The 22,208-nt window shown below is 36.4% G+C and overlaps 1 protein-coding gene across 1 annotated transcript in view; it reads left to right on the forward strand.

The window, feature by feature from the left end:
* The window catches only part of mgl (low-density lipoprotein receptor-related protein megalin), a 1,043,262-nt gene that overhangs the window by 330,844 nt on the left and 690,210 nt on the right, over nucleotides 1–22,208 (forward strand). The window contains exon 21 of the mRNA XM_090381453.1: nucleotides 6,022–6,141. Coding sequence (XP_090237579.1) covers nucleotides 6,022–6,141 — 120 coding nt within the window. The remainder of the gene's footprint in view (nucleotides 1–6,021; nucleotides 6,142–22,208) is intronic.

Raw genomic sequence — 22,208 nt, forward strand, 5'->3', positions numbered from 1 at the left:
AGAAAAATAAGAAAATATAAGTGGTTATTTTGAGGGAAAAAAAAAAAAAATAGAATTTGGTAATCTATAAAAGCCTTGTTCATGCTGGGCAGGTGCCTGTATAGAAGAAAAATAAGTTTTATTTCAATAGAAATATTGAAGAAAAAAAAAATAAAGTAATGTTTTCAACATTATGTCTGGCAGTATAGTTGATATAAAAGTGCATAAGGGGACTACTGTGTTTTCTGATCAATTTCATACATCTACAACTGGAAAAATATGTAAAAATAAAAGGAATAAGTGAGATTTTCATTCTTAATTGACATATCTCTTTTAGAGTTTGAATCAATTTTTAAAAAAGATATTAGAAAATTAATTATAATATAATATAATAATGTTAACTCCCTGTCATCCTGGCAGGTTGCCCAACCAGAGCTAAATCGTGTGACTTTGTCTACTGAGGAGGCTGGCTGGGTGTCCGCATGGCAGAATGCACTGCAGTGATTTGCAAAGTCAACTTTGGGAGGGAGGGGGTTGATGTGATGTGACTTTTTGCAGAATCTGTGAGGAGGGGGAAAAAAAAAAAAAAAAAAAAAAAGGTAAACTGCAGCCATTATCAACCCACTGCAGGATGGAAGCCTCCTGAACAATTCATGCTAGGGAAATGGACCATAATCTGCCATGCTGGCCCAGTGCGGGTTGGCAGATCGACCATATTTAGCAGTCAGGGGCTTGAACCCCGGTCTACTCAAAGAGCGTGTGCTACTGCACTCCCGCTCCTGACCACTCAGCTATGGAGGCCCTAAGAATCATACCCTTAACCTTAAGAATCCTAAGGTCCTCCCGGTCTCGTGCAATTGCTGTTGGAGAGAGAGAGAGAGAGATTTCACAGAAGCCTGGTCCATCTGACACAGCCTAATCAACAGAAACATTGGTATGTTCACTGCCCTCCTTTCTCGATTGCACTCTTCCCTAACCCCAGGAAATAGCTTAGACCCATTCTCCTCAGACTCCCCCCCAATCCCTGTATACTTCCCCACCTCCTCCCCCCACATCCAGGGTTACTTCTGATGGCACCAGGAGTTTCCAAAGAATTCAAGGCAGACTTTTGCAGACTGCTTACAACCAGCCAATCAAACTAAATCACATCCATTCAATCCCCAGCCATCCTACCTAGATCACTGTGTATTCAAAACAGACAAGCCAGTCAGCATTGTTTGTGCAGTTTTCTTTTAAAGCCTGGTATTGCAATCTGTTTAACTTCAGGTAATAGTTATTGTTGAGGTTATACAGTCCCCCCATGGATAATCAATATGGACCAATCACAGTCTTCTCTACGTTTGTAGCGGCCATCAAGTTGTTCTGTGGAGATGAATACATCCTGAGGTTTTTCCCAGTCTAAAATTTTCCAAAATACACTGTCGAAGGTCATAACAGTTTGGCCAAAACATATGAAAATTTCTCCAATTCACTTTTTTACTTTTTCTTCTATTTTGGGTTTTAATGAATTGAATAAACTAAATAATTGGTTTTACCACTTATTTAGTTTATTTAGTTTATTTATTATTCAATAATTTATTGGAATGGCAACTACCATTTCAATAGATTATTGAATTATAATTTATTGAAATGGCAGTTGAAACTTTACACAGATTACTATCTGTGTAAACAAGAATTTGTACTTAGGATTTGTTGATCATGAAGATGCAAATGACATCTGAATTTGATGAAATCTGAATTTGAATATTTTAGGAAAATAGATGTCAGCAACATCTATAGTCTTTTATAAGGAATGGAAAAAGTGTGTATAAAAATGATCTTTATTGAGGAAGCATTTGAAAATGGTTTAAGGTTAAACTCGGAGTGAAACAAGGCAGCACTTCATTTTCTTCACATTTTTTCTAATTTTTGGACCATTTAATAAAAGATCATATTGTTAAGTTGTAGATCTGTGACATTAGTTAGTGTATTTGCATCATTACTATATAGTCGAACTTTTAGACAAAATGAAGTTTGTACACTGGCATTATTATTGTATCATCTCAAATTATGAAATCCTTTACAATGAGTTGCCCTCTTTATACTTCAAATAAGTAACACTTCTTCATTAGAGAGGGCTACTGTTACTTATTTTCAGTTGAGTACCACCACTCTCACAGCTTTGTTTCCAAGCTATTTGGCTTCTCAGAGGTATGGGATGTGAAAACCCAGTTGCGACTTATTTACACAATATGAAAGATGCCAGAAGGGCTGCTTCTTGGACTAATAAGCCGCCGTAGCCTAGTAGTTAGGCACGCGGGCGCATAAGTACACCGCTTCTTGATTAGACTGGGGTTCGAGCCCATCACCACCAAATACGGAGGATGCTGAAAGGTCAGGGAATGACCACTGCCTATCCCCGGAGCAATATGGCCTTAGTTGCTAATGCTCCTAAAAACCAAATAACAACAACAACAACAGCATAAGTACACGTGCCTTGAGTGACCGGGGTTCAAGCTCATGACTGCTGAATATGGTGCTGTTCTTGTATTCTGTCTATCTTGTGAACACCTCTGACCGTTTGGTCGTCCCGGAGTATAAACAGAAAATTTATTTTATTTATTAATATTTTAGGGCAGAAAACCTCAAACTATTTAAAATTCAAACTATGACATTAGTTTACTATAGATATTAGTTTATGACTAATGTCATAGTGTGAATTTTACATAGTTTGAAGCTTTCTGCCCTAAAATATTATTAAGTAGTAGATCTGTCTATATAGAGATGATATTGTTACGTAATAGCATATTATATTTAAATGATGTTGCTAAATAGTAGCTTTCAAGATCTTTAAGAATCTCTGAATAAATTAATAATATATCACGACTACCTCATATACATTCCCCTCTATCTGGACATTTCTGCTTGTATTGCTAGGGTCGTCCCTGGCAAGAGGTTACAATCAGGATGAAATCAGTTGTTCCCCTATTACAGTGAGATGGATCTGTTCATTGGATTACTTGCCTGTATTGTATGTTACTTTGGTGAAATTTTTGGAGAGTATTTGTTTGTGTTTTGGAGCACCCAGAAAATTAATTTTAGATGTTCTGCTAGTATGGAGCAGCATCTAAATCTTAATCCTCATTCTCATGAGATCTTGGACCATGCAAATAACTCTCACCTTAGCACATGATTGTAAGCACTCCATTTGGGTGTGGCACATTCAGACATAAATCAAAATGAAAGGGGAGATACACACATGTCCTATTATTATTATTATTATTATTAGCCATATGGTGCAAGGAAGCCTGAGGCTTATGCTGCACCAGCCAAAAAAAATTCTCGAGTTACCCTGAGAGAGAGAGAGACAAAAGTAGAAAGGAATCACCAAGAAAGAGAAGAATGATGATATCCAGCTCAGGACTCTGGGTGTGCCAGGCCCATACTCACCAGATGCGAGCCCCTGGGGTGGTTATGGCAGATGTTATCCTACAGCATATTAAGTATTGGTGATCAGTTTACTTAGTCACTACTATGGCATGTACTTTTCCCCCAAAATCTCACTAGTATGTTTGTGTTTTATGCCTTTCTATTTATATGTATGTAAATATGTGTGTGTAGTTCCTCTCCCCCACGAGTTTTAGCTGTCATGTGCTGTTTGATCATATGTTTCCTTTTTTTATAATGATTGTTTGCCATACCACTTTTTAACAGTTAAGACATATTGTTTTATCATTTTTAATTTATTTTATGCTAATGTTTTATCACTTTTATTTTTATTTTAATTTTGCATTTTAACTGTATATATATTTTTTGTAATAAAAATAATTTTTACAGCTGTATTAACAAGATCTCTTTTATAATAATAGGTTGTAGAGAATTTGACATGAAAATTAGTTGCAAAAACCAAATTATGAAAGTTGGGAGAGATTAGTTAGATTAGATTTGGAGTGTAAACTTAATAATCAAAAATTGGAACAAGTTAGTAATTTTGTGTATCTTGGAACATTCTTTAGTGAAGATGGTTGATCAGACATGGAAAGAAATGGTAGAATAAAACAGGAGGTATAGGGAACCAGTTAACTAAATTCATTTGAACAAAAGAGAAATTAGCCAAATGGTAAAATTAGTTTATAACATAGTTTTAAGCTTATTTTTACCTACGGAGCATAAAGCTATGCTAGGTGAAAAATGAAGGATGATCAAAAATTAGAATATTCAGAAATGTGAGTTTTAATAAAAGTAAATGGAACTAACAGATGGAAGCAATGGCAAGACCATATTACAAAATAAGGAGATAAGAAAAAAAAATCTTTGGTTAACAAATATCCATTCAAAGATAAGTGAAGTAAACTTAGATGGTATGGTATAACAAATATCCATTCAAAGATAAGCAAAGTAAACTTAGATGGTGTGGACATGTAGAAAGAATTTAAACTAAAAGTCACCTAAATAAAAGTCAACCTAAGTTCCTGTCAGTAAGCATTCAAATGAAGTCGACTGTAGTGAGGCACTCACATCCACTTGTCTACTTATGTTTCCAAATGACTCTTATTGTACTCCATATAGCTACTTGGCCCCCAACTTTCATTTTTTTCTACCACTGACTAGCTGACACCACACAGAATCAGTCTTCCTGAAGCATGCCCCGCTCCCTCACACATTTCCTGTATTTGTATGTTTATATTCACTATATTTGAAATGATATTGTTTTTCTCCTCTATTCTTTTTATTCTGCCTGTCTCAGTTGTGCACATTGTATATACCAATGAAATTTAACATTCCCTATCTCAGGGTTGTACTGAGTCTCAGTTGCACCTATTATGTTGTGGGTTTTTTTTTTTTTTGTCTTGAGTATGAATTTGAATTCATCAAATTTATTTATGATTCTAATATAACTATATAAACAAGTTAAGTTCTGTCTGCCCTATGGTTTTGTCATCCCTTGTATCATTCCCTGCTCCACCGTGACTTTTTCCTATTACTCCTGATGACTTATGCCTGTATTCTCCTATAATCTGTAACTGCTGCAACTTGTTAATTCTCCACCTCCTTTCCCACCTGATCTCAGATGCTTCATACCTGGGAGTTTCAGCTTTACGTCTAAGAAACCTCTTGACCTCTACCACAGCCAGTTTTCTACTATTGTCCCCTACACACACAAGTTGTTAGCATTTTCTTGAATCATTAATACCTCCTCACTGGCATCACCCAAAGCCCTTTTGAGTCCTCTATTCAAGTGCAATATATACTTACTACATAAATCCCTTCTCCCAACTGCCATGGCCATGCTGAAAAAATCCCATTTCATGCCAGTGCAAAGCCTTGTAGAGTCCCTGAAGTTTAGAGTTAACAACTTTCTCATCATGTGCTCCCTCCTCTCATGTCTAGGTAGAAAGTCAAAAAAAATATGTTTTCCCACTAACTCTGGCCAATTTTTCAGCATAACCTTATATTTCAGACCCACATCTTCAGAACCAAGTAAATTATATCAACTGCATTTGATATAATTACTTCCCACATGTATAGCACATACACTTTAGCCCCCCCCCCCAACTAAAGACTAACTGCCTAACAGCATCATAAAGTTTTGCAATTGGACAGACATACTCTAGTTCTGTTTAATATTTTTTTTACTGTAAAAAAAAAAAGTATATATATATATATATATATAAAATCTGATGGGAAGATCCAAGAGAACACTTCCTAGCATAGTACCAGACATTTGAGTTTCTTCTGAGCCTAGAGATTCATTTTGTTCCAGAGCATATATCTACTTTATTTATGGTGCTTAATCTTATCCATTAATATATAATGTTTTAACTTAATATTGTCACTCTCCCTACACCTTACATACACAAATACTTCATTATTAGCTGTGTCTGAAGCCCTGCAGCTAGAAGAGCTCATATCTGCTCACAAAATGCAGCCGTGTTACCATGTTTTTTTAATTTTTAGTTTTTGAATTCCTTAGTTCTGTTTACATTTTAGGAATCATGAAGTTATTTCATTATATTACCAATTATCTTTCTTAATAATGAATGTTAAATTTTTTTTAATCAGCAAATGTTACATGTGAAGCATCAGAATTTTCATGTGAAAATGGACGTTGTGTACCAAAATCATGGAAATGTGATTCTGAAAATGACTGTGGTGATGGTTCTGATGAAGGAGAATTCTGCAGTAAGTAAATTTTTTGAATATTATAAATATGAAACATGGTTAAATTTAAATTTGTTTATTTGTATTAACTATATTTTGTTTTTCTCTTCTACTTTTGAACTTATTTTCAGTTTCAGAGGTAGTGAGAATCATTTTAATGATAGTCAACTAACTTTCTTTGATTTACAAAGTTGAATATGGAAGAAAAGAAAAAATAGATGGAAAAGGCTATTCTTTGAATTAAATATTTATCAAAATGAAATCAGTCTTTCAAAGTGATGGATCATCCCAAGCAGAGATCAATAAGAGAATTGCAAATGGCAGAAAAGCTATTGGCATGTTAAATTCTGTTCTATGGAACAGAAATATTCTAAATAAAACAAAGATTTTATATTTCAAACGATTGTGCAAAGTCATCTGTTGTATGGAGTGAAAACCTGGACATTGAATAGGTGAGGGGAAAACAAATTGCTCTCCACAGAAATGGATTGGACATTGAATAGGTGAGGGGAAAACAAATTGCTCTCCACAGAAATGGATTTTTGGAGATGCTCAGCAAGAACTTTTAGAAGAGAGCAAATGGAAGGAAGACATAAGAGAGAAAATGGAAGTGAAAAAGAATGTTATTGACACTATCAAAGAAAAGCGCTTAACGTGGTATGGACATGTAAAACGGATTCGAGAAACCAGATATCCAAAGGTTATCCTGTAATGGACACCACCTGGAAGAAGGAGAAGAGGAAGACCTAGGAGGACATGGATGGATGGAGTACGGGAGTGCATGACAGCCTGAGAGTGCATGAAACCCATTGTAAATGGAAACACTCCTTTTGAAGAAGAAGAATCAAAATGAAATACTTTAAGACAACAATAGATGGAAAACTAATGAAACTAATGCTGATAGAAAATATGATTCAGTAGAACCGTATGATCTTCTTTTGGGAATTCTTACATGACTAGTTTATAAGACTGTTTATTATTAGTACCCTACTTTTATTATTAGTACCACTATTAGTATTAGTGGTAAAAAAAAAAAAATGCTTCCCATGTCATCTGTCCACTACTCTAATAATATATATGTATAGTTTCCCTTTCATTTTATTCAAACTACCCACTTCCACATTACCGGTTGAAAATTTGATCCAGCAATCGTATACCCTCTGGCTGAAAGCAAATTTCTGCAAATCATTCTGCTATTCTTCCTCAATTTAAATTATTCCCCCTTATGTGTGTTATTTTCTTGGTTCAGTAAGGTTCTCAGTTATTATAAGCCTCACTGAAAGTGAGCTATTGCATTGCTTGTCCAAGAGAGGCCCACACTATTGGTGAAAATTTGATAATGCCATATACTATTGACATGTGTGAGACAATATTCAGGCACAATGAACTTTTGAACAACGAACCTGAGGAATTTTCAGGGGTATCTTAGCCAAAAAGGTTGAGAACCACTGGATAAGAACATTAGAATTTTCCCACCATTGTTTTGTATTGATATAGGATAGGAGGGTTCTACTTGGTCTTGTAGCAGTGTAATTAGTGTAATATAAAATAGGCTTATAAACTATAATTTATAGAAATACATATGTGTTTTATAACTTAACTTTATCACATGGTATGTAAAGTACAACATAAATATTCATACACCTTTTTGTATCAGTGATCTGGTGTAAATGTAGCATTGCATAAATAGTAGTATAGTGACTATTTTGTCATGCTTTTGCGACACGTCTTTCCTGTGTTGCAAAATCATGTGTCTACACAATTTTGTCAATTTGAAGCACATTCATACAACAAGGCATGAATGGTGCTTCAAATCGACATGTCTGTCGCTTATCTAGCATTATTTTCTCGCAACACATTAATGTATGTTCTTGAGTTTGTAACTTGATGCTTTTTGAAGCCTTGCTAGCAGAGACAGACACTAATTTGTTGATCATTTTTATGGCATCTTCTTTGTTCTCGCCCAAAGGATCTTTGGGAGCATTATTTAGCCACAGCAAAATGTGTGCATGTGGACTACTGCGATGTTGAAATTCTATGCACTTGAAAAAATTTACCATGTAAAATTGACCAAACGGGCTATAACATTTTGACTGCGATATGTTCATAATTATATCCACAATCTTCTTGAAGTATATCACACAAGTTACAGCATCTTCGTTCACTAGTGTAGCCTTCTGCATGAAGTCCATGTCGCTTGCATCATCCTCATTAATGTCATGCCCCTTATTCTGTAACTTGTACAATAGCTGAAGCAAGTGCGCCCAACCAGTTTCATTGGCACTCAGATTCAAGAACATTTTAGGTTTACCAAGCTGTCTAATCATAGTGAACAGATCGCACTTAAGTTGAGCCCAGTAGTAGGCCAAATTTGGAATTGTTCTTAGGAAGGCCAAAGTGTTTTCAGTATCGCTGTTAATGTATTTTTTTGGATTGAACTTGCTCATGGGTCATTTTATATCTTTACCTATGTATTTGAAATCCACCATCAAAGAGTCTCTCGTTCTCAATCTCATTACCTTCATTGCTACAAAAAGGAGATGATATGGAGTAACATCGCATCGATCAGAGTGTCTGAGCTTGCTCATTGCCATCATGAAAGGAGTCACATATAAATTCTCTCCGAACACTCTGAATTGTCTAAGATAAATGCTGGGGAAAGGAGTCACACACAAATTCTCTTCGAACACTCTGAATTGTCTAAGATAAATGCTGGGGAAAGGACAGTTCCTCTGCATGTTCATAAAACAGTAAGCAGTGCGGTACATTAGTTTCTCCTGCTCTTGGGGTGATTCTAAGATATTTATATTTGCTTATATCGTCTTTAGCCAAATTAATTTCCATGTGACTCATCAAAGAATAACTGAGCTATCATGATTCGAAACATCGGATTGAGAGGCATGTGTACCAAATATTGAAGCCATGCTTTTACGTCTCGCTTTCTTACTAGCCTGATCAAATATCTGGACTTGTGTATTTTCTTGCATTTTATATGCAGAAATAAGGTGCCTGAGACATGCATATGGACAATACGACATTCTTGGCCAAGTGATCAATGTGCCTATTTCAATCTCCCTTGGCAAGCGATGGACTGTCGTGTTGACTGAAACAGGCACACTGATCACTTGGCCCAGACTGCCATATTATCTGTATGCATTTCTCAGGTGCCTTATTTGCATGAATGGTAAGCGAGGAGAAATAAGTCTCTCTGTCACTAAATACAACTTTGGTAAATGCGATGGAATTTCTGGGTAGACAAAGGTGTCTACCCAGAAATTTGACTTAGATAGCACTGGAATGGTGTTGTTCTTAAGTGATCTTCTGCAGCTATTACACACAAGGATCCCATCGACGTCAGCATCGGGAAATGCAGTGCATATCACTGATGCAGCTTTAGCAGCTGGTTTCTTTGTGTCATTTTCGAACCATAGACGATCACAAATGTAGCATACAGAACAGAAATAATTTTTCATAAATATCCATTCAAACTCTCGATGAGTGTTCCTATGTAAATAGTAGTCGGTGTAAAGAAACGGAGCTTCATCATTTAAACTCATTTGCTCCACAATTGGAGAAATGTTCCATTGTACATAAATGATATTCACTCCAGGTATATCATTGTTAGATGGAGCGGCATTGCTGGTTGAAGGCATTGCTAAATCCATTTGATTTGCTGTTTGTTTTTTATGCAATCTTGATAATCTTTGTTGTTCTCGCACACTCATTGCTACCTCCATCTTTATTTTGTTAGGTTGGCTTTCTTGATTCTCTCGACAGTGCTCTGCATTTGACTTCAGCATCATTGAACACAAAAGCTATAGCAGTGCGGCATTCAGTCCCTTTCACTACTCAGAAATTATTGATGTGAAAACATCTATAGTGGCACCAAATAATAGAATGTAATGAAATGTGGAATGCAACAATACAAGTATTTCTATTGTTGCAATCACATTATTATTCAACAAATGGCTACAATCAAATGAGTAATTAGGCTGTTTGCTAACCTCTTCCAAACGTTGATTTAGTAGAGTAAGTAGTGGGCATGTGCATAAACATTACATCATTCATACTAACTATTTTGGACCGACGTATGATGCTAATGTCACTAATGTTGATTTAGTTCTGATTTTCGTCAAATATGTTTTCACATAAAACATCTTTCATGCATACAGGGTATAGATGCGATTTTTTTTTTTTTTTTTATATATTTTTTTGTTTTTGCTAATAAACTTGCTTGTTGCTTTGAATTTGTTTGTTACTTATTGTTTATAACTGCTTAAAAAACTACAGTCAACTTCTGCCACTATTGTTTGTTTCAATAAGAACATTTCAATTTTGTCATCATTATAGTAGTGAGTGCATGGTAAGGAAATTCTGGTGTTTTTATTCTGAAATAGAGGGAGCTCGAAAGTTTGATTCACATAGGTTGGTATCAGTTAGATAAATATATTATCTATTATAATTACTTAGAGCTTACAAACATAACAGTATATCTATAGATATGTAATAGATATAGTCTTGTCTAACAAATTTGATTGGATACTATGATGTGGTTACAAAGGAACTAGATGCAAAAAATAATTTCGATATCATATTCTTGGATTTCAGGAAAGCTTTTGACACTGTTGCACATGGAAGATTACTGTAAAATTTCGAGCACAATGGTATTAAGGGTAAGTTACTACAATGAATAAAAGGGTGGTTGAGTGAGAGAAGGCAGAGAGTGGTAATCAATGGATGCTACTCTTCATGGACGAATGTTATTAGTGGAGTCCCATAGGGTTTGGTTTTGAGCTCACTGTTGTTTTGTATATTTATCAATGATATTGATGAAGGTATATCAGGCTTAGTGTCAAAGTTTGCAGATGATACAAAGGTTGGCAGGATTGTTAATGATGGTAATAGCAGTGTGCTACTGCAACAGGATCTAGAAATTTTGTATAGATGGGCTGAGAAGTGGCAAATGAAGTTTAACATTGACAAATGCAAAGTACTGCCTATGGGTAGAAATAACCCCAGGGAACATACCAACTGTGTCGTACTACACTCTAAGTGTAGTACGACACATGGGCTATTATCAATGATATACAGGAATTTTGGTAGCAGGGAAAATGAGGTAATTATCCCTTTGTATAAGGCAATGATCAGGCCACACCTTGAGTACTGCATACAGGTCTGGAAGCCTCATTTTAGGAAGGATGTAGAGGTTGCTTAAGCATGTACAGAGAAGGGCAACAAGGTTGGTGCAGGGAATGAAGAGGTCATCTTACCAAGAAAGGCTTAAGTTCTTCAAATTGCAGTGGCTGGAGACTAGCCACCTGCGTGGTCATCTGATTGAGGTGTATAAGGCCTTGAATGGATTGAATGCTGAATTGTGATGGGATTCTTCTGCTTTCTCAGATTACAAACCTGAGGGGACATAAATTTAAATTGAGGAAATACAGTTGTAGAATAGATGTGCAGAAATTTGCCTTTGTCCAGCGGGTGGTTAATTGCTGGAACAAACTTCTATATGTCGTGAAAGTTGATAGCTTAAATAAATTCAGGGAGGAACTTTTTCTTTTGGCTGATGCTACTTAAGCTCCTATGCTTGCTTTCTTGCATCGCATGCTTCTATTACTACTATACATAAACTTGACAGGAAATATGAAATATATATAATGCAAACTTGATAGGAGATATAAAATACATATAATGCAAAATACATATGCCTTAAACTCAATAACATAATACAAATATATACTGGGTGATTCAAAAATAACTGAACATATGTAACTTGCCTCTGGAATAGTGGCCACCCAGATCTCCTGATATCACACCATATGATTCTTCTTGTGGGGGGCGCCTCCGTAGCCAGGTGGGCAGGAGCAGCAGTGCGTAGCACACGCTTCTTGATTAGACCGGGGTTCGAGCCCGTCACCACCAAATACGGAGGATGCGGAAAGGTCAGGGAATGACCACCGCATATCCCAGGAGCAATATGGCCTTAGTTGCTAATGCTCCTAAAAACCAAATAACAAATAACATAACATCTTGTGGGGATACATACATAAAGAAGAACATTGTGTTTGTACCACCTCTTCCTTGCAGCTTTAAGGAAATTAAGGAACCCATTGTGATTGCCATTTCAACCATTGATAGTGATATGCTACAAAGTGTCTGGGATGAATTTGACTACACGATTGATGCGTGCTGTGTGACACGAGGCATGCATATTGAGCATTTTTAAACTTATTGAAATAAGTGTAATACAGTGAAACTTCTCCTAACGGACACCTCTCGTTAACGGACATCTCTCTACAATGGACATTTTCAAATTCCCCAACTCACCTCCATTGGTTTTAACGTGTTTGCAGCTTCTGTCTAGCGGACATTCTCTGTAAAGGACGCGGACAGGCAATCTGCACTGTTTCATTTAGATTAGCACTTAATTTGATCTCCCCATAACGGACAGCGGGCGAGTTTACGGCCCTTTTTCTAGGAACTTTTCTTCCACGTATTGCCTCAATCATGTGTTTATTTTCTATTTCCGATTCTCTGAATTTTATCAAGGTTTACGTCGCGGTTCTAAACCCTTTTTCAAGAATTTTTAAGGCACATGTAAAACTTCTGATGAATTCGGTGTGTGCAGGGAGGGGGGAATATGGTCGGCCTTTCGTCTTTTGAGTTTCAGTTTTCAGTTTTGTTCAGTGTCGTGTGAAGTGCACAATGTGTTCTCGTAAACATTTAAGTTTAAAAGATAAAGTCGAACTCATTAATGCGTATGATCGGCAAAAAAATATTGTTCGCAATCTCGCTGCAAAATTCAAAATCGGGAAGACGCAGGTAAGCGACATCCTAAAGAAAAAAAATGAACTGCTCAAACAATTTTGGCAACACGGAAATGATCACGTTCAAAAATCATTCCCGAAAACTGTTGGGCTTCAAATTGACAATGTTACGTATGAGTGGTTTTGTCGTGCACGTGCTAAAAAAATTCCCATTAATGGGCCTATTATTAGGGAAAAAGCTTTGGAGGTTGCAAAATCTATGGGAGTAAATGAGTTCAAAGCTTCTGTGGGATGGCTACACAAGTTCAAAACTCAGCATAAAATTTCTTGGAAAACCGTAAGTGGTAAAGGTGGATCTGTTGATACTGGGGTTGTAACAGAGTGGACCGTCAGATTGGAAGATTTATGTCGTGATTTTGAAGCTAAGGATATTTACAACTGTGATGAAACAGGGTTGTTTTTTTAAAGCTCTTCCTGAAAAAACAATGAGTTTAAAAAACGAAAAGTGCCAGGGCGGAAAAATTTCTAAGGAACGCTTGACTACTATTATGTACAAATATGCTGGAAGACTTTGAACAACCTCTTGTTATAGGAAAACCACAAAATCCTCGTTGTTTCAAGGGCATAAAGTTGAATCTTTTGAATGTTGACTGGAAGTCTAATAAAAAAGCGTGGATGACTCGAGATATCATGAGCGAATGGATAAGTCACTTTAACCAAAACATGATTCGTCAAAACAGAAAAATTATTCTTTTCATGGATAATGCTGCATCTCACCCGCACATTGAATTGTCCAACATTCAAATCGTTTTTCTGCCACCAAACACATCTGCAGAGTGTCGGCCCTTGGATCAAGGGATAATAAAAAATTTTAAACTTCACTACGGAAAACGTGTTTTAAGACATCTCATTGCAAACATGAACGATGTAACATGTGCGAGTGACCTTGCAAAGAAAATCAGCATCCTAGATGCGATTCAATGGATTTCCTCTTCAGTAAACGCAATTAGAAAACAAACTGTCGTGAACTGTTTTTTAAAGTCTGGCTTCTCAAACGCAAATATTGAAGTTGTGAACAGAAATGTGGAGCACCAAGAAGAACAAGAACTTCAACATCTATTGATAATGTACGATACTTCAGCTACAAGTGACCCTGGCTACAAAGATATAGACTCGAACCTCACTACAGAAGATGGTGCTCTAGATATCAACGACATTATCATCGATATTTTTCAAGAAGTTCCTCATGAGGATGAAGAAATGGAAGGAGGTCATTCTGTCGAAGAACATATTAACGACGAACCACCGATGAAAATAGAAGAAGCGCTCATACAAATCAATCGTTTAAAAATGTTTTTTGCCGCTGAAGAAGATACTGAAGGACTTTCGATGGTTTCTTCACTCCAAACAAATGTTGAAAACAAAATTATCAACCGGAAGAAGGTGCAGAAAAAAATAAGTGATTACTGTATGTACTTTTCTTAAGATAAAGTCATAATATGCATATTATTTACAAAAATATTGTTCAAAATCTGTATATATTTTAATTTAATTTTACATTAAACGTTTAACGATTTTTCTTTTTTTTTTCTCCCTCAGACTTCTTGTTAGCGGACACTTCTCTCTAACGGACACATTTTCGTTCCCCATGGCTGTCCGTTAAAGGGAAGTTTCACTGTAGTTCTTTTACAAATTGGTTTTCACTACATGTTCATATATAACCTAGTTACTGAGTGATAAATTTTTGAAAGTGTTCAATTCTTTTTGAATCACCCTGTATATATATATATATATATATATATATATATAAATGCAAGTAGGATTTAATAAGTCTGATAAATTTTGATGTAGGTGCAAAGATGGGAGTGAAAAATACACAAGGTGCCAAAAACTAGAAGGGTGAGGATAGCAGGATTACTCTTTAATTACTCTTTTATCCCTTCCCCATTCTCAATTTAATACCTTGACCTATACCATTTGCTTGTTCTAAATCTTAATTTTTCCCAACACTATTGTTTTTTTCTCAAAATTATATAAATTCAAAATATTTTTCCCTACTCTGAAAACACTTACTTATATTTTATTTTAGCTTTGTCATTAATTTTACTTTTCATATTACTAACACCGCATTGGGATTACCTTGTCCATAATTTATATGCATGGGATGCATATAAATTGTCAAGCGACTCAGAAGCCTATGGCAGATATAAGTTAATCTGTAATCAGGTCACAAAGGAGGTTCGGCAGGCGAAGGCAGATTACGAGAAATCCTTGGCAAAAGATGCTAAGAAAAACAGCAAGGATTTCTTTACTTATATAAACTCTAAAAGGAAGGGGATGAATCTGATTGGTCCACTTGACATCAATGGTTCGACTGTTGATGATCCTGCTCAGATAGCAAACAAACTGAATGAGTATTTTGCATCTACATTCACACGTGAGGAATTATTAAGGTTTGAAAATGGCAGAAGGTTATCAGATTGTAGCAGGGTGCTTAATGATCTTGTAATAACTGAGAGCAAAGTGGAAGAGAAATTGTTGAAGTTAAACATAAGGTGCACCTGGGGTGGATGGGATCTATCCAGTTATATTAAAGGAGGCGGCAAAGCAACTAAGCAAACCCTTAGCCATAATTATGAGAGCATCCTTGGACTCAGGGGAGGTTCCCACGGACTGGAGATGTGCAAATGTATTCCCAATTCACAAAGGGGGATCGAAGGGTGACATGAGTAAATACAGACCAGTTAGTTTAACTTCTGTTCCGGGTAAAATAATGGAGTCACTGGTTAAAGATGCATTGCAGGATCATCTAGAAAAGACTGCAGCAATAATTCAGACACAGCATGGGTTTGTTAAGGGAAAGCCTTGTCTGACAAATTTGATAGGATATTATGATGTGGTTACAGAGGAACTGGATGCAAAAAATAATTTTGATATCATATATTTGGATTTCAGGAAAGCTTTTGACACTGTTGCGCATGGAAGACTATTGTACAAATTGGAGCAGAATGGTATTAAGGGTAAGTTGCTACAATGGATAAAAGGATGGTTAAGTGCGAGAAGACAGAGGGTGGTAATCAATGGGGCTGCTCTTCTTGGACTAATGTTATTAGTGGAGTCCCACAGGGTTCGGTGTTAGGTCCACTGTTGTTTTGTATATTTATCAATGATATTGATGAAGGTATATCAGGCTTAATGTCGAAGGTTGCAGATGATACAAAGGTTGGCAGGGTTGATAATGACAGTAATGGCAGTGTGCTACTGCAACAGGATCTAGATAATTTGGGCAGATGGGCTAAGAAGTGGCAACTGAAGTTTAACCTTGACAAATGGAAAGTACTGCATATGGGTAGAAGTAACCCCAGAGAAACGTACCAACTGTGTGATACTACACTTAAGGTGGTAGAAAATGAAAAAGACCTGGGAGTAATTGTGCAGGCAGATATGAAGTTCTCTGAGCAATGCAGACAGGTTGCCAGGGCGGGTCATGGGGTTTTGTCAATGATATATAGGAATTTTGCTAGCAGGGAAAAGGAGGTGATTATCCCTCTGTATAAGGCAATGGTCAGGCCACACCTTGAGTACTGCGTACAGGTCTGGAGGCCTCATTTTAGGAAGGATGTAGATTTACTTGAGCGTGTACAGAGAAGGGCAACAAGATTGGTGAGGGAAATGAAGGGATCCTCTTACCAAGAGAGGCTTAAGTTCTGCAAATTGCAGTAGCTGGAGACTAGACACCTGTGGGGTGATCTGATTGAGGTATATAAGGCCTTGAATGGGTTGAGCATGCTGAATTCTGATGGGATCCTTCCACTTGTTCAGATTACGAACCTAAGGGGGAATAAATTCAAATTAAGAAAAGACAGATGTAGAATAGATGTGCGGAAATTTGCCTTTAGCCAGTGGGTGATTAATTGCTGGAACAAACTTCCATCTGTCGTTGTGGAAGTTGATAGGTTGAATAAATTTAAGGAGGAACTGGATAGGCATTTGGAGGGAATGGTGTGATTTTTTTTTTTTTTTTTTTTTGGCTGATGCTGCATAAGCTCATACATTTGCTTTCTTGCATCACATGCCACTACTACTGCTACTGCTACTACTGTGTGAAAATGGTGCTGCTTTATTTCACTTCTCTTCCACTGTTATGGACAGGCATAGAAATGCAGTTCCTGATGCATGGCCATCATCATCATCATCATCATCAGCCATTTTCAATCCACTGCAGGATGAAGGCCTCTCCAGCAACTTTCCAGTTCCTTCTGTTTTGAGCACTGGCCATCCATTTACTACTCAAAAACTCATGAATTTCATCTATCCATCTCCGCCTTTGTCTTCCAGGTTTTCTTCTAGCTCCTCTTGGGTTTCTGTTATTTTCTTAGTCCATCTGTCATCATGTCTTCGAGCTATGTGTCCTGCCCAAGACCATTTTAGTTCTTTAGTTTTGATAAGAATGTCCTTTACTTGAGTTTGCTGCCTAATCCATGTGTTTCTCTTCTTATCTGACAGTCTGATTCCCAATACAATTCGTTCCATTCTTCGCTGTGTAGTTCTTAGCTTCTCTTCCATTCTTTTGGTGAGTGCCCAAGTTTCACTTCCATAAGTCATGGTGGGGAGTATACATTGATTCATTATTTTACGTTTCAGACAAACTGGGATATTGCTCTTCAGTATGTGACTTTATTTCCTGAATGCTATCCATCCAAAATTTATTCTTCTCTTGACTTCCAGCCATTTATGTCGTGATTTTGTTTAACCATCATTATTACAGCTAATAACTTGTCCCAGATAAGTATATGACTCCACCTTTTCAATTACTGCTCCTTCAATCATTATTTCCCTTTCCGTGGCATACTTGTTCATCATTACTTTTGTTTTAGCCATATTCATCTTTAGTCCAAAATCCTTACTAACTGTGCATAACTGATTAAGATTTTCCTCTAATTCTTTGGGATCGTGGCTTATGACCACAATGTCATCTGCAAATCGTAAATGGTTTAGGTACTCTCCGTTCACATTGACTCCATTCTGCGACCAGTCTAATCTTCTGAAGGCTTCCTCAAGGGCAGCAGTAAACAGCTTCGGAGATATTGTGTCTCCTTGTCGAACTCCTTTCTCGATTTTAAATTTGCTACTGTCTTTGTCTAGTCTAATAAAGGATGTAGCACTCTCATATATTTTCTTCAAAATCATAATATATGGAGTATCTATGCCTTGTCTTTCCAGTGCCCGGAACATTTCCTTATGCTGTATGGAGTCAAACGCCTTTTCATAATCCACAAACGCCAGGCATAATGGTGTTTTATATTCATTTGCTTTCTCCATTAGCTGTGATGTTACGTGAAGGTGATCCATAGTTGAGAATCCTGTCCTAAAGCCAGCTTGCTCTTTCGGTTGATTCTCATCAAGTATTCTTTCTAATCTGTTAGTAATGACCCTTGTGAACAACTTGTAGATATGGGATAACAAGCTAATTGGTCTATAATTTCCAATTTCTGATTTATCTCCTTTCTTATGCAGCAAAACTATGATTGCATTATTCCACTGCTTAGGCATCACACCTTTTCTAATGCACTTTGTGAAGAGCCTTGCCAGTTTTTGTGTTATGTCTCTTCCTCCCAATTTTAACAACTCTACAGTAACTTCATCTTCCCCTGGGGCTTTCCGATTCTTCATTTTCTTCAATGCATGTTCTACCTCCTCAGGAAGAATATCGGGTATGTCGTATGTGTTGCTACTTTGCAATCCATGTTCCCCACTGCTGGTATCATTCCCTCGCTCCTTGTATAATTCTCTATAGTAGTCTTCTGCTATTTGAATTATGCCTTCTCTGCTGTTTATAAGTACACCATCGCTATTCTTCAGTTTCAGTATCATTTGTCTTTCTGTATTACTGCTCATGGCTGCTGATTTAAATCCTTTGTTTTCCCTTAATGCTTGTTCTACTTTTCTTGTGTTAAATCTTCTTATGTCCTCTCTGAGTCTCTTTCTAATGGCTTTGCATAACTCAGTATACTCAATTTTCTCCCTGTCAGTGTTTTTCTTGCTCTTCATTTGTCGTCTTTGGTTCATCATGACAAGTGTTTCTTGACTAATTTTTTCTTCTTTGGATTTCTGTTTCCCTATAGGTTTCTTGGGCTTTATCACTTTCAGAAAGTTGTAATATTCCTTGTCGATATCTTGGTCCTGAGCAGTCTGCAGAAGCTCAAACTTGTTCTTAAGTTCCAGTACATACTGCTTTTTCTCCTCCTCTGTTATTTCAAAGACCTTTGTATTATTTACTCGAGTCAGTTTTTTCCTTTCCTTTCCTACATCTATATCAAGTGTACATCTTACCCTTCTGTGATCACTTCCAACATTTACCTTATTCAGGACGGTAACATCATTCACAATATATCTTCTGTTAGTGAGGATGAAGTCGATTTCATTAGTTGTTAATCCATTTGGACTCTTCCATGTCCACTTTCTGTTCACCCTTTTCTTGAAAAAAGTGTTCATTACTGACAGTCCTTGAGATTCTGCAAATTCCACAAGTCTTTCACCTCTTTTATTTCTTTCACCAATTCCAAAATTTCCTATAGTTCCTCTTTCTGCACTGTTTTGCCTTTTTCCAACCTTAGCATTGAAGTCCCCCATAATAATAGTGTAGTGGGTTTTCTGCTCATCTAGAAGACTCTCAATTTCAGTGTACATTTCTTCAACCTCTTCATCATCATGGCTCGATGTTGGTGCATAAATCATTATAATCTTTAGCTTGTACCTCTTAGAAATCTTGAATATTAGTCTTGACACCCTTGGTGATGTACTTTTGAATTCCAAAATGTTGTTTTTAAAATCTTTATGGACCAGAAACCCAACTCCACCTTCACTCCTTTCACTGTTTCCATTGGTGTACAGCAGATTTCCACTTGATAAACTTATAAGGGATTCATTTCTTCTTCTTGTTTCAGCCAAACCGATGATATTCCAATTCACATTTTCTAATTCCTTTTCCAGCTCTAATATCCTGTCTTCACCGATGAGTGATCGTACGTTATAACAGGCCAAGTTCAATTTCCGTGCATGGCAGCCTGGTCGTACCCAGAGATTCTTAGCACCCTCTGCTTCCACTCTGATCCTCTCGCTGCCGTAAGAGGGAGAGTGAAAGCTGCTGGGGACTGAGGGCCATTTGTATTGTTGTGCTCTCATTGCTGGAGGGTTTGGTCTTTTCCTCTTCACGCTGACCAGGCGTCTTGAAGAGAACCACTCTACACGTTCGTTGCCACCTAAGTGACGTAACAGGGCTTACCATCGAGAAGGTGTGCATGAGTGGATTTTAGGGAGGCAGGCCAATCGGACTTCTCCTAAATCTTCTGTAATAGAGAGATATTGGATCCATCAGTGTTTTAGGCTGAGTGTCTGATAACACACAGGATACCTGTTCCCCTAAGGTGAAGTCAAACCTGACCATGTATCAATATTTACTTTAGCTATCATCAGATTTTTTGCATGTTTGCTACACCCCTTTTTTGACCTATAACTAAATTTCCCCCCCCTCATGTGATAACTGATATCTCACTTTTTATTTGTTTAACCATTTTGCATTTATTTTACAGTTCCCTCACCTCTAATTGACTTATAATTCAGCCTATAATTCTTTTTACAAACCTGCGATATTTCTTTTTCCTGCTATCCTTGCCCTTCTAGTTTTTGGCACCTTGTGTATTTTTCACTCCCATCTTTGCACCTACATCAAAATTTATATTTATCAGACTTATTAAATCCTACTTGCTATATACTTTTGCATACTTTACTGCTGCTTTGCACATTTTAGTACATCTGTCATACTTTATTTATCTTTATTTTTATCTTTTATCTATCAACTGAAACTTCTGGTGTAAACTCAAGATTTAATATGACATCTCATATATATATATATATAAGTTTGTATTAATATATTGAATAAAGAATGCATATATATATTATATATATATATATATATATATAATATAGAAAATTAATAAATATCTTATGTAAAGTAAACTAAACAAGAACTGATTAATGCCATCTATACATATCTAGATAGAACATTACATCAGTCTTATTATATATTTTTTGTATAGTTTAAGTACAATTAGTAAAATATGTAAGATATAGAATAAATATATTTCATATTGGATAAGCTGGTAGCTACTTAACCCTATAATAGCCATAACTGGTCCATGGAGCCAAACCTAGTAAAGGATGATCATTAGTCAAAGTTAAAGTAAAAATAAAACAATTAATAAACATAATAATAATATATATCAAGTCAATTATAGGTCATGTGACACATTGAAAGGGACTTTTTCAAGGGCTAACCCTTTCAATATGCCCCCCTACAATTAACCCAGCTATTAGTTTCTGATATCATCTGCCTGTTTAACACGGGCAAAAGGTAATTTATGAGATAAATGGATAAGTATAGTTAAAGTTAGAAAATAATTTAGTTGTTAACAGGCTGGATGACTTTAGCCCGATCGATAGCTAAGACACATAGAAAAACTAGCAAAAGCAAATATTAAGGAAGAAGAGTAATAAAAGAGAACCAATATCCTTCAATTAATATCATATTAATAAGTACCAAAGTAGCAAATGCTAAAATAAGGAGAACGGATTCAAGGTTTAAGAATAGCAATAGTACCTCAATCCCCCTCGAATTACTCTAATAGTTCATGAGGTAAGAAAAATAGAATATGATAGTAAAAAGTTAAAAGTAAAGGAAAAGCTATAATGCAATTGTACGTCGGATTTTACCGGGAGCATAACTTCCCGTCCCTTATAGAAAGAGATCCTGGTATATCGTAAGTATAATGAAGCAAAATAGGATAATATAATGGATAATATATAATGTATATTATGGAAAAGAAGCGGACGGTGGAAAGGCTAATTCCTACATGCTTAAATCGTGGTTTAACGGTACGTTAAGAATAACAAACTAGTTAGGCAAAATCAAACTTACCACGAAAATGAAATATAAGAAAGACCACGTTGCAGAGCACGTGTTATTTTATGTCCAATGTTAGTAGGTGCCAGTGCCCTCGCAGTTCTGACATGTAATTAGTTGAGAAATGATTAAATAAAGTAAGCCTAATAGAAAAAAGCACCCAATAGCATAATTAGGCGTATGGCACTAAAAATTCAGTATTATATTAAGAGGCGAAAAGAAGAAAAGTAGTTAGATATAAGGTTCTCAGTAGAAAAAGCAGGCTAAGGGGGAAGCCAAGAATTAATTACTACCTCAGAAACAGGCAGATGATATCAGAAACTGATAGCTGGGTTAATTGTAGGGGGGCATATTGA

This window comes from Mastigoproctus giganteus, chromosome 9, assembly GCF_048544385.1.
Source record: "Mastigoproctus giganteus isolate SK-2022 chromosome 9, ASM4854438v1, whole genome shotgun sequence".
Taxonomy (NCBI): domain Eukaryota; kingdom Metazoa; phylum Arthropoda; class Arachnida; order Uropygi; family Thelyphonidae; genus Mastigoproctus; species Mastigoproctus giganteus.